A 13,762-nucleotide genomic window follows, 5' to 3' on the forward strand; every position below is an offset into this window, starting at 1 on the left:
ATGTGAGCGTTAGGTCAGCACAAGTATAGCGGGACGAGGTATACAATCTTGCTGTCTTCTACTGGTGGACGTAGAGTGAAAAAGAAAAACAACCGTGCTTCTGGACGACCTCCAAGCAGCTGTAGATGCGTGCACGGCATGGGGGGCGCGTGCGGTGGGAGAGTGGGGCGAGAACGTGTTCTGTCTTCTGTTAACATGTTATATGGCACCAACTTCGCGTGCAATACAACCGCTGATGAACGGAACTATACGCAACCTCGAACACGATGCAGATTTTGCGATCAAAATGCCGGTGTTCAATTGATTGATTGATTGATTGATTGATTGATTGATTGATTGATTGATTGATTGATTTAACTAGAAAGATGCAAGAAGCCCTGTTGAGGAATACGAATAAGTTAGGCCAGAGAAAATGTTTTGTGGAAGTCGTATTTAGGTCTTGTTTAGTGAACTTAAGTTCTTAAAAACGCATTGAGGTGGTCAGTAAAACAAGGGCACGCATTTAATATATGCGCCTTAGTAAATTTCTCATCCGGGAACTTGCGCTCGCGGCGTCCCTGAAATCGCATCACGCGCAATCCGTTGATGCCGCGACCGAAAAGCCCCGCGCGGAAGCGTTTCGCAAGAGACGCGCGCGTGCGGTCCGGAACTTAAAAAGTGACCCGTTGCAGATCCCCGCCAGCAGCGTGTAATGCGCGCAGCACGCGACGGGAGGAGCCCCCTCGCGCGAAGACGCGCCCGAACGGCCTGTTGACGTGGTTGCGAGTGTAGCGTTCGTCGCCGGCTGGCAGCCGCGAGGGAAGAACACTGCGCTGCTGCTGCTGGCCTGGCCCTGGCCTCGTGCCAGAGTCTTGCAGTTCGCGCTCCCGCCCTCGGGTTCCTCTCCTCCGCTCCGTCGACAGCGGGGCCGCCGCCGCCGGAGCACGCAACCGCCGGTTCCACCGTCGAGGCCGTGGCGGCCGACGAGCGGCCGGGAACTACTACACAAGTTCGGGGCTCGAGCGCGCCGCTGGTGTACGCCGTCTCGTGCATCGATTGCCCTCGAGCCGCCGCGAGCAGCGCTCTCTCGGGGCGGCCGGCGCCGGCGTTCCCTGCTCGCGCATCGATCGGGACTCGCGTGCGTCTCGCCATTCCCTTCCACCGGCACCGAGGCGACACCGGCCAGTCGCAGGTCCGACCGCGCCAAAGGCGAGCACAGCCTTGGCAGAGAACTTCGGCCAGCCGCCCGGCCCGCCGGGTTATGGCCAATACGGTGCCGTGAGGCTGCCCGTCGACGGGGCACACCTGCCGCTTCGGCGCGCGTGATTCTCTCGAGTGTGGAGGAAACCCGCAGTGTGTGTGTGTGGTGTGCTTGCTTACGGCTTGACATCGCTAGGAAGGGGTGAAACAAGGGGCCGCGTGCCGTTCTTCTGGTCCGCGTAGGTGCGGCGCCCCATGGTGTCGGTGTTGGCGCTCAGCTGACCGCATGGCAGCCACGAAGAAGTCCGCGGCCGGCAGCAACGGGGCGAGCGGGGGTCCGCTGTCCCGGCCGCTGCTGAAGCGCACCGACACCGAGCTGAGCATCGACCAGAGCGGGCTGCAGCGGCTGCTGCCCCGTCGGATGCGCTTCCTGTTCGCCGACGCGCAGGCCGAGAGCCTCTACCTGGACTACTACCGGCACCAGAAGTGGCTCGACTTCAAGGCCTGGATGGCCACGGCCCTGCTCTGCTGCCTCGCCCTGGCCACGGTGGCCACCTGTCAGTGGTTCGGCCGAGGGAGTAGGCGGGGACCACCGTCCTGGCTGCCGCCCGCCCTGCTGGCCTTCGAGGCCCTGACCCTGGGCGCGCTCAAACTGGCGCTGACCCTGTGGCCCCGTGCGCCGTACGCTGGGGCGTGGGCGGCGCTTCCCGCCGTGCTTGTGCAGCTCCTGCAGGTGGCCTGCGCCGCACTGCTCGACGCGGATGCCACGGTGAGTGTCTGTCCCTGCCCGAGGGCTGTTGTGCCACGCTACTCTGTTGCCGCACCCCGCGGACCTTCTAGGGTTGTTCTAGATGCTGCGAGACAAGACAGCTTCCTGCTGACTGGGGCGATATTGGCGTGTAAGGGAGGCTGGTGAACCACAGCGCACGATCTTGAATCATAATCAACGAACAATGGCGTCGTTGTTGTGAGATGGGGTATGTAGTGGTAGAGTGGGACGAGCGATGGAAAAGGTGGGAATGTGAAGAGAAGCAATAACTGAACAAACAGACAACTCAGGTTGGAATAAAGATGTACTTACATACAGGAACTGTGTGCGCCATCTGCTTTTATTCCACCAGCAACAGAAACCATATTTCGCTTTTGAGAATTTCTTTTTCGCGGAATGCTAATACAAGTTCAGTTACTCTGGTTACTGATGGTATGCTGTTGTTGGATCATAAACGAGGATACCGGATGTGATGCAGTAATGGGTGACAAAGGACCGTGTCACCCATTACTTACCACAACGTCCTTAATATAACCGTTCCCGTAGTTGTTATGTAGTAGGGAAGACAGCGTGTCCGCAAACAGGTTCGAATGTGGGCACAGAGGTTCATGCTGTTCCCCAGAACGTATTTCATGTTTTTCTGCTCTGAATGACGAGGGATAGGGTTAGCGAAAACTAAAAGTAAATGATGCAGACACCAAGAGAAACCGCGCTGTCGCATTCGCTAACCCCTTCCGCCGCCGCTGCGCGTAAGATCACAGTATGTTTTAGCTAAGTAATAATATCAAGACACTGTCCCTTTTTTTTCTGGGAAAACACAATATAAATGATTAACGTGAGAGTCTGGGCGGGTTGGTACTGCGTTTAATTATTGCTTACAGCGCGAACAACATACTTAAATTTGGATTGGGTTTTCTTAAAACGTACCTAAATGTGTTTTCGAACACCGTGCTTACATGTATACGTGTTTAAATTTAAATTTTAAATACACAAATTTGTGTTTTCCGAAATAAGCTATTACTTGGAAGTCAGCGCTTGTCCATGTAGCCGCTCTCTTCGTCCTTATTCTTGTTGTTCGCGCTGTAAGTTGTAACACGGTGTAAATATTTATTTTGCCTTTTTTGTAGTGTACAAAAATATGCGCTAAATCGAAGCCAAGCCTTAATTAAACGAAAAACTACACTTAAGGTATCGTATACTCGTAAAATGAGCACAGCTTCTTCGTGGCTGTAGGACACCGGGTCAATGTCAAGAGCTCCACCGTGTAACTTTGTTTAACATCGAGCGTGTGCCTTTCGGGGGAAAAAATAGCAAAATTACGCTGAAAAAAATGCCGTTAGGTGTCACGGAAGTTTCTGTTGTCGGGCTGAACGGCGCCGGAGTATTCGCGGACAAAGAGAAAAGAAACACGAGGCTTGGCAGCTCAACGGTGCGCGGTTGCCAAAAGGCAGCGTTGCGCAAAAGCAACACAGAGCAAGTTACGACCGGGTGTGGCTTCGGGAAGAAATGAAAAAGAGAGAATAACGGACAAATTCTGGCTTATTTCTCTTAAACGCGAGCAGCAGCAAGTAGTCCCGAAGCCGCGAGTGTGTTCATAAAAGTGACCGAAATAGATGGAGTCAAAAACTAAAAGTCGGAACCTTCCAAGTAGCTTTCGGCGGCTTCACTTGCTCTGCTGTTCCGCAAATGTGAAAACAGGCCTTTCGTTTGGTGTACCCGCAGTTCGCTTTAAACGCCCGCGTTTATTGATGCTCGAGTCGCTGAAGACGTTATTAAGAACGAACGGTCCTGATGGCTTTTCAAAGCAGCTCATTCCAAGAACATTCAAGTGATTGCAGAAGAGGACCGCAGTTTTTTTTCGCGCCGCCGGTTTTAAATGCAGCGGACGCCGAATGATAAAAAAGAGAGACATTTTAGGCGACCGTGATTTTGCGCGAGCGGAGAATGATAGCATGCGTAAAGCTTGTGGGATTATAGCGGGGTTAAAAGTAGATTGGTTTACTTTCCCCTGCAATAGCAAAACCGGCGACGAGAGAGACTAATCCGTCTTCGTCTTCTCGTTTCGCCCCGCTAGCAAGCTATCTCCCACCCCGCGGCTGCGCGCTGTGCCGCGCCAGCCGCGGCGGGCCGTGGCTCACCGGAACAAAGGAAGCGACAAGTGTTTTCGCTCATTGACATTTATTACAGGATAATAAACATTCAAAGAGCATGCAGGCTAGCTGGTTGACGGCGAGGATCTAGTTCCTCGCCCGGGCAATTTAAGGGAATCGAGAGGTTCGACTCACCGCGACAACAGTCATCTCCGGGGGCGCCTCAGCGCGCTCGCGTTTGCCTCGCTGGGACGCCGATGGCAGCCATTGTCGCCCTCCTTTTTGCCCGATCCTCGAAGGAAGGAGGTCTCTAGGCACGTCCTCTCGCCTCGCTTCCCGAGCTCCAACTCTCCCCGCAGCTCGCATCCCGCGCGCGCTCGCCGGCTTAAAGACACTCCTACGGCGAGGAGGTAGATCCCCCTCGCCGACGTCTTGCCGAGCAAGTTCCCGCGAGGAGCAAGCGGTGTGGCGAAGCCGAACCAAAGGGAACGCGCTAAGGTCGCGTTCCCACATCCCTCCAACCTTAAACGTTTCCGTACGGTGGAAAGAATAGCACACGGGGACATCTAAACGCAATGTTCGTAACACTATACAGAACATGAAGGTTCGCCCCCGCGTAGTAGCTGTCCTCGCACTCGCCGTCATCAAACATGCATCGTCAGCCGCATGCACAATCTTACGCTCAGGTGTCGCAGGTAACACCGAGGTTGTTCGAACACGCATGTCATGCACAGATGCAGTCTTGTCGTCGACAGCGGTGTCCGGGGCTGCTTTCGTCAAGACCCGCTGAGAAGGCATCAGCTGGCCCAATGCAACGGGGGCCGCAGAGTTCTCAGCTATAGGTTCGACGTAGCGCAGCACAGCTCAGGCCAACACGAGCATCGTTGCTCGCACTGGCGCTCTTGTCAGTCGGTGGTGAGGATCAGCAGGTCCCGTCCAGCCCTGGCCGAAGACAGCAGGCCAGGGTGTCGAAGCGTAGTGCTGAAGCCAGCCCGAGCAAGTGTAGCGACTGCGCTGATAGATGACGTCCGTACAGCTGCTGCTGTCAGCCCGGACGCACCGAGGACGTATCAGCAGGCCCAGGAGCCTCCCGACCGCAAAGTACGGCCCAGCACCGAAGTGACGCCAAGCGATGAAGCACACGACGGCGCCGCCCGCACCAACACGCCCTCCCTCATGGAGGTAAACAGCAGCCGTAGGGAGCTCCCACGGAGCCGCTGCCCGGCCTCCTCCAAGTAGCCGCCACGCCAGGACAGCCGCGAGTGGTCCCCAGCTCTGGAACGCTCGTAGACCCGGAGCAGCAGGTGGCAGCAAAGACATTGCGTAGCAAGCAAGCCTGGGTGACTCAACTCGCATTGCGTATCACATCAAGCATTCCCGCAAGCCCTGAAGTCAGGCAAGGAAGAAATGCTATTCCTCAGCATCGGCCGCGTGGCACGACGCTAAACAATTGCGGCTGTCAAAAGACGGTTTCCGACAGCGCACAAAAACTCACTTTCTCGAGGCGAAGGAGATTTTTTTCCCCGCTACGTGCAGAACCACTTAAAACAAGCATTCCGACGACACGCACCCCGCCATTCAGTGGAGAAGAGGGGCCGTTTCCCGTCCGTCTGCTCCCGAGCCACGTCCTCCTCGGTCGTGCCCTCTCCCGCGCGGTGCCGGCTCCGAAAAGCCTTCGGGCAACACGCATCTTTGACAACGACCGGCAACCCAGAGGCTTGCTCTACTGCCCCATTCGCACAGCCGTGAAGGAGACATCGGCTTTGTCGTCGGCCCTACCCGCTCGCTGCACACAAACAGCTTAATGAGCGGCGGCGCCCATCGCGTCTCGCGATGTCGGAACGCCCGGTGCCGAGCCGCAATACCAGACAGCCCATACGGCACCCGTGGCCCCTGGCCACACGGCTCAAAGAGCCCCGACTCCCGGAGTCGATAAAAGAGACAGCAGAGAAAAAGAAAATCGGGCCAAACAACGCAGCTTCCGTACTCGCTCACTTCGGGCTTGCAATTACAGCGCGGGCCTTATGCCCTAGCGCGTCATGGGTTCTGGACTTCAGAATTTCAGTGCCTCAATTTGCCGCGGCAGAAATGTCCCGCCTAAACGGCGCACTGAGAAAACTCGGCGCTCACATGTTCTAGCACTATGTAGCAACGTTCACTCCGCTCTCAAGAAAGTACGCCTGCCTCCGCTAGCGATCTGATTCACGCTAGCAGTAACACTTGTCAGGTTCGGACAAAGAACTTTTCTCACACCGAACAAAGACATGTTCCATGTTCCGAGAGCCAGCCCCACGTTGATGCGCCAGATGTGGGGTTATAGAGAGAGGTTAAAGTAGATCGGTTTACTTTTCCCTGCAATAGCAAAACCGGCGACGAGAGAGACTAATCCGTCTTCGTCTTCTCGTTTCGCCCCGCTAGCAAGCTATCTCCCACCCCGCGGCTGCGCGCTGTGCCGCGCCAGCCGCGGCGGGCCGTGGCTCACCGGAACAAAGGAAGCGACAAGTGTTTTCGCTCATTGACATTTATTACAGGATAATAAACATTCAAAGAGCATGCAGGCTAGCTGGTTGACGGCGAGGATCTAGTTCCTCGCCCGGGCAATTTAAGGGAATCGAGAGGTTCGACTCACCGCGACAACAGTCATCTCCGGGGGCGCCTCAGCGCGCTCGCGTTTGCCTCGCTGGGACGCCGATGGCAGCCATTGTCGCCCTCCTTTTTGCCCGATCCTCGAAGGAAGGAGGTCTCTAGGCACGTCCTCTCGCCTCGCTTCCCGAGCTCCAACTCTCCCCGCAGCTCGCATCCCGCGCGCGCTCGCCGGCTTAAAGACACTCCTACGGCGAGGAGGTAGATCCCCCTCGCCGACGTCTTGCCGAGCAAGTTCCCGCGAGGAGCAAGCGGTGTGGCGAAGCCGAACCAAAGGGAACGCGCTAAGGTCGTGTTCCCACAAGCTCAACGCTTGAAAGACAGACGTGGGGTGCTTCGTCCGATGGAGTGCTATAGAGCTTGGAAATGTCACTCGATGAATGGATGCGCGCTGCTGTCTGCTGACGAAAAGAGTTGGCTCGTGTCCTCGGCGGTATATACGACCACTCTGCCCCGGCGTCTGGCTCGTCTAAGAGCTCTTGATACTTCAGCGTCGTGTCTCTGCCCTGTCTTTTACTTAGTCTTCTGTCTACTAGTGCACTTATCCGAGCCCTTGACACATTGCGAGCATTCTGCCAAAAAAAAAATCGTTTAGCGATGACAGTAGCAACAGAACTTCAAAGGGGACAATGACAGTTGGTCCGGCTTTATGGCCGCTTCTTACGTAACGGGTTCGCTTTTGCATTTGTCCCTAAAAAAACTGACTTCGCAGGGCTTTCAAGGTGGATTGACTGACTCGTCGAAGCTGTAAATGGGTTTTTACCGTTGTCGTAGCACCGCGATGATTTCGGGCGTTTTCGTGTTTTCTTGACTGACCCGAAATTCCGTTTTTATTCCCCTATTTTGGCCGTTCCTTTTTCCTGTTCACCTGCCGCACTCCACCATCTCACCTTGGCTTGCCCTACTTTCACCTATTATCTGAATTTTGCCGCGCTCTCTATGGAACATAGAAATCATTCCCGCATAGACTCCCACGAAATGGACCTGAAGACCCTTCATAAAATAGCCATTTTATCTCTTAAAAACCCTCTAGAACGGCACTGAGAAAGCCGGATCTCTATGTATCTTTTGCGACGACCTGCAGGACTGGAGAATCAGTGGAAGAAGGACCAATTAACTGCGTAACTCTCTCCGAGACGGCTTATATGTGTTGCCTGTATTGATCCTCGCGCACCTTTTTAACCACCTTACTTGTTTATCGTCCTATTTTCTTGTAAACTTGCTAGTACCACTACTTTGCTTTCAATTGCTTATCCATCCAAAGCACGAGTACCGTAGGCTCAAACACAGCCAGCCAACTCGTTGGAGGCAGCGATCTCCCTTTTCACAACTTCTTGGCAGACGCATTCAAACGGCTGATGGATGAGGTATTTACAAGCCCATTTACTGCTTAAACCTCCAGTTGTTTCACCCGCTCCCCCCTACCCAAGTTGATACTTTATTACTTTCATGATGGGGAAATGTGTGGTATTGTGGTAGGCTCATATTGTCCCACTTCTATCACATTTACTTTGGCTACTGGTTACAAATTAGAATGTCTTTCGAGTAATTCTCATGACGCATACTTTCATGGTCGAGTCGCCGCTTTTATATTAAGCTTCCGTGTTTGCATTGTTTTAAGTAGAAATTGAAATTTCGTTTAACAAAAAAATGTTTTAAACAAGTCAGTTGCAAGTGCGCAGGCAGGCATCGCCTTATTTCACAAAGGATTTTTACTTGGCTCCGGTAAATAAACCCTTGCATTCGTAGCGTTTTATCGACTTGCTTGTGAAGTCGAGTTTATGCTTCAGTAAGAGCGTATTAATGCATGAACACCTCTCGCAGATTACTTGGCTCAGTTGGCAGCCAGTCGGCATCCCCAGGAGAACCTAACCAGAACCTGCCATCAAAATGTCAATAGGCTGCGAAGGATGTCAACAAAATTCCAGTTTTCTGTAACGCCCCAACAACATACCCACTCAGGTTGGTTCGCTAGTGGCGGTGACAGCCGCTGTCAGAAGCACACGGCCGACTCGACAATTTCTATGCGCAAACTGGAGTATGCAGCGGCTTGACGTTCCGACGTTAGCCCTGACGCTACGCTCTGGGGACTAACGTCGTCGACCGGCATTTGCAGCTTGACGTGCAGTGAGCTTGACATTGCTTGTCACGGGATTAGGCTCAACGTTAAAGTCACCTTAGGTTAAGGCTGAATATAGGCCTGACAACGCACGCACTCAGGTAGATCTTTCTGTGACGATGATAGCATCCGTCGGACGGCCGCATCATCAATTACCGTTCGGCTGCGGCGTCAACAAGCTCAAGGACACACATTCTTTCGCAACATAACAAGTGATTTTTCACACATTCGCACATCATAACAGAAAGCTCACGTGCCCCCGTAATTTTTTTTTTCGACTCAACCAATGTCTCCAACAACAAAATTCCTCTCAAGTTACTCGAACTTGACTCGAACTTTTACACGGCATCGGTAATGGGTTGGCCGTTCATAAGTAACTGCGGTACGCTTTGCTCTAAAAACTAAAGAAAAGAAAACGACGCGGCGCTCACTACCAGGGAGAGGAGCGTTGAAAAGACGGAGACGACGACGACGACACCGCGACGTCCTTTCTTCACTTGTTCCATTTTGCGCCTCCCGCGTTTAAACAATGAACGCTTGTAATTAAACGAGATTGGTATCGTATGCCCTTTTCGGTAAGCTTGTAGAAAAAAAAAGTCTTAACAATGCCCGTTCGTTAAAAACAATGAAATTCGTATCGTGTTATACCCGCGGTGAAATTCTCGCTTAGTTCAGCTTTATGCGAAGTCCACCTTCGGCGCCTTTTCATTGTGCGGATACAGAGGAGAAAGAGAAAGAATACCTGAGGCGTTTCGGCACGGACAGCCAGGAAGGTAGACTTTGCGTAACTGACTTCTCCGTTTGCATTCATTTGAGAGTCGGCAAGGCCCTCAGCGAAACGCAATCCATCCTGTACTTTGTGTGCGCGTAATACTGTCATCGCATCTGTTCGCTGTCAATCGTCCGATAAAAAGGAATGGCAACGATAACACCATGTATCATTATCAGCATCATCGTCATTGCCATGGTTGCCGTCAACATAATCGTCATCATAATGGAACTACGAAAGCTTGATATCTAACGCAACGTCACTTCATTCGCGAGTTCGTGACTTTTTGGGGTCTTGTTTCGTCGGCGTGCGCTTTTGGTTTTAAAAGGATCAACATTTGGGCGGCTTCGTACTGGTTATGTATCTTGAACGGCAGCGTAATAAACAAAGAAAAGAGGAAAAAAAACAGCGTCGTCCTGTCGTCTTCTTTTCCCTCATGTCCCTGTTTATTACGCTGCCGTTAGATATGCGTTTGATTGGGTTGCTTGCTTATTGTGTACAACATGTCTGGCCTGTGTTCAAATTTTCGTGTTTCAGGCTTTCGGCGACGTTATTGTGTAGCGGCATGCGGCGATTTTGCTGTGAGTAAATTCTCCGGACTCCTTCTTTGCTGCGAGAGAGAGAGAGAGCGGCGGAGAGAGACAAATAAAAAAATCATGGTCAACGCTTAACTTCAGTAAGTGTGTAACGGGTGTGTTCAGGCGCAAGCGAGAGAGAGAGAGAGAGAGAGAGAGAGAGAGAGAGAGAGAGAGAGAGAGAGAGAGAGAGAGAGAGAAAGTCCTCCTTAAGTACCTCTTCACGAAGTTGAAGTGTCGACTATGCCTCATTGTTTTTTCTGAGCAGCGTATTGTGATTCTGTTGTAAGATTAGATACATAACTTTCCATCATGTGGGGTGGCCAAATTTAACTCCTCCAACACAGCACGTGTACTCGTACTGGAAAAAGGAAGCGATTGCAGTTCTACTTAAACTTGCTTAAGAAACCAACTGCTTGGAAATGTTTAGCAATCTGTCAGGGTGGCAGAGAAACCGAAAGAAAACATAACAGAACAGAACTGTGATATGCGTGGCGATTTCGTCCTCGTTTCGCTCCGAATAATTATTACCGACACTGCCTTACAAGGCTCATTCCGCGAAAATCAGGTGTCGCCATATGACCGTTGTTGGCGTGACCACGATGCTACCATAAACCCCACTGGCTGAGATTTCGGCGTAGCCATCCACCATTATCATCCCATTGGCTGCGAACGCCGCTACGCGCACGCCTGACGTCCTCATTGGGTAGGCGACGCCCCTACGTTAGGCCAAGGGGTACACTTTTAGGGCCAACATCACTAAGCTTTACCCGGAGCTTAATGTTGCTTGGCACATAATTAGGCTTAACGTTAAAGGCTGCATAATATTACGTCAGAACCTAACGACAGGTTCGCCGATTCCTAATTGGCTGCACCCTCAACATACCCACAATACTCACATACCCACTCGAGTATATCGCCTGAAACTGAAGTGAGGTGTCCTGAACGTGTCTATTGTTTTTAACTGCGGAGATGATTAAACTCGAGCTTTGGTCCGGTGTCATCAGCACAAAAAAAAAAAAAACTGCGCCGCCTGTAAAGGGTGCACCACCGCAGATAGGGTGTTATATCAGTGAAGCCGGCTTTTGCGCCTCCTAGAATGTGAACGCAAGGGGTATATGAGTCTGGGCACCCCTTACTATACCATATTAAGAGTTATAGCTTTTCTTGGGCTACTAAAACGCCTAAAAAATTGGCGCAACTTAAACTAGTGGTGCAAGGGTGGAGAAACAGTGGAGCTGGGGGTCAACATGACTTCTTCCCCCCTAGGATCCGCTGTCAGTGTCGGGGACCGACAGTAACGGCCTCGTAAAATCCGGCTAAACTTGGCCTCACCCCCCAGCACTTAGCCCAGCCTAGCAAGGACATTGTAAAGCCTCATGAAACTTATCAATGACCAGCAAAACCAAGTAACACAGCAAAACAGGCAGAAGCTAGGACGACCCACCTCCGCCATTTCTACAGCCTTGCCCCACTAGTGCCAGTTGCGCCAATTTTCTTTGTGGCCACGTACTACCGTATTTATTCGATTATAAGGCGGCCACGATTGTAAGGCGACGGTGCAGTTTGGAGAGTGAAAAAAAAAATCGTCACATACAGTCAAACCCGGTTATAGCGAACTGCAATATGCGCCACGATTAGTTCAATATATCCAATTGTTCGAAATAGCCCAACCCACCTATAACGAGTTTTTTGTAGCGAGTTTGCAATACGCGGGTCCCCCTTACCCCCGACCACCTCCTCCTGCCATCCCCGCATACAGGAACGAACACAATAAGGTATGTCATTACCATACACAAAGCTATCTATTTATTGCAAGCAATAAAGCTACTTTGCGCTGTAACGACCTACTTTCCCAAAAAGCGGTGATTCTTGTTTTCAATTCTCTTGTGGCGGCGTCAACAAGCACAGCATTCTCTACATAAGACATCATTTGCATCAGTTGCAGTCCGTGTCCTTCAAAAAAATTTCCCCGCATTTCCCCGAGGGGAAGAATGTGAAAGTGCGAATGCAGGAGTTGAATTTGCGCGGTTCGGTAATGTTCGCGAAAGAGAGATCACACACACACACAGAAACTACAAAGAAAGAAAGATGCATTTATTCACAGACACCTATTTGTGTTGTCGTTGTACTTGATTGCTAGAGCGGATCTCAGCTTTGAAATTTCGTGTCAGTACTCCTTTAAGCGGGTGTATTAGCCCTTCTCACGCCCGATTCCTGGCCAATCCCCCACGAGGGTATGTGCCATGCACAGACACCTATTTGTGTTGTCGTTGTACTTGATTGCTAGAGCGGATCTCAGCTTTGAAATTTCGTGTCAGTACTCCTTTAAGCGGGTGCATTAGCCCTTCTCACGCCCGATTCCTGGCCAATCCCCCACGAGGGTATGTGCCATGCACAGACACCTATTTGTGTTGTCGTTGTACTTGATTGCTAGAGCGGATCTCAGCTTTGAAATTTCGTGTCAGTACTCCTTTAAGCGGGTGTATTAGCCCTTCTCACGCCCGATTCCTGGCCAATCCCCCACGAGGGTATGTGCCATGCACAGACACCTATTTGTGTTGTCGTTGTACTTGATTGCTAGAGCGGATCTCAGCTTTGAAATTTCGTGTCAGTACTCCTTTAAGCGGGTGCATTAGCCCTTCTCACGCCCGATTCTTGGCCAATCGCCCTAAGTGGGTATGTGCTAAAGAAATTAGGAACTCTTCTTGGCCAATCGCCCTAAGTGGGTATGTGGTGCGGACGGACGGACGGCGGTGGATGCGTGATTCAGATTACTTGGCCAATCGCGCTAAGTGGGTATGTGGTGCGGACGGACGGACGGCGGTGGACGCGTGATTCAGGGTCGCTTAAGAAGTGCATTCGCACTTAAAATGAAGCTATATTGGTGGAGCACATTAACTGCCGTAAGCGCTTCATTAAGCATCGGACGGCTTCCACTCGCGACATCCCCCGCCTTTTGGGTGCTTCCAGCAGCGCCAGCAGCCATGACATCAGTGACGGTGTCGGCGTCCGAGGGGCTCGCGTGAAGGTAACGTCGTCGTCGACACTCAGGCAGTCCTCGAATGGCACTCCTTTCAGCACAACATCGGGAACGTTGGCGAGCTCTTCTCACAGTTCATCGATGCTTCCATCTTGGTCCGGACTCACTGACTGGGAGGGTTTAAACGTCAGTCAGGTGCGTTGGAAACAGTTACGGAAAGTGCCGGGAGTAACGTTGCACCATGGGAGGCTCAACATCCCCATCGCAGCCAATCAACATCCCTATCGCCGCTCCGAGACCATGCATTTTGGCGGCAACTGAAGGAGCGCCGAGTTCGATATATTAGATGTGAACTTCGTTATAAGGGATATTTTTCGCGTGTATTTTTGTAACTTATCTTTCTTTGTTCGATGTATTGCACAATTCGCTCTATCCGCGTTCGTTATATTCGGGTTTAACTGTACATACTGCGCTTAGAATACAAGGATGGGTATGAATTTGAGACTACGGATTGCGGAAAAAACCTCGCCTTATATCGGAATAAATACGGACTAGTTGTAATCAGGACGGCGCTGACTGGGACGACAAGGCAAAACAAAACAGAAAGAAAGAGAGAAAAACGCACGATGTCTTAA

General features: G+C 51.8%; 1 protein-coding gene across 1 annotated transcript in view; it reads left to right on the forward strand.

The window, feature by feature from the left end:
* The first annotated feature begins 782 nt into the window (after positions 1-782).
* The window catches only part of LOC144175876 (adenylate cyclase type 3-like), a 306,163-nt gene continuing 293,183 nt past the window's right edge, over positions 783-13,762 (forward strand). The window contains exon 1 of the mRNA XM_077704914.1: positions 783-1,948. Within this exon, the coding sequence (XP_077561040.1) occupies positions 1,466-1,948 (483 nt within the window). The 5' untranslated portion in view covers positions 783-1,465. The remainder of the gene's footprint in view (positions 1,949-13,762) is intronic.

This window comes from Haemaphysalis longicornis, unplaced genomic scaffold (assembly GCF_048455015.1).
Source record: "Haemaphysalis longicornis isolate Haplotype H1 unplaced genomic scaffold, Haemaphysalis longicornis Haplotype H1 scaffold_3, whole genome shotgun sequence".
In the NCBI taxonomy this organism is placed as follows: domain Eukaryota; kingdom Metazoa; phylum Arthropoda; class Arachnida; order Ixodida; family Ixodidae; genus Haemaphysalis; species Haemaphysalis longicornis.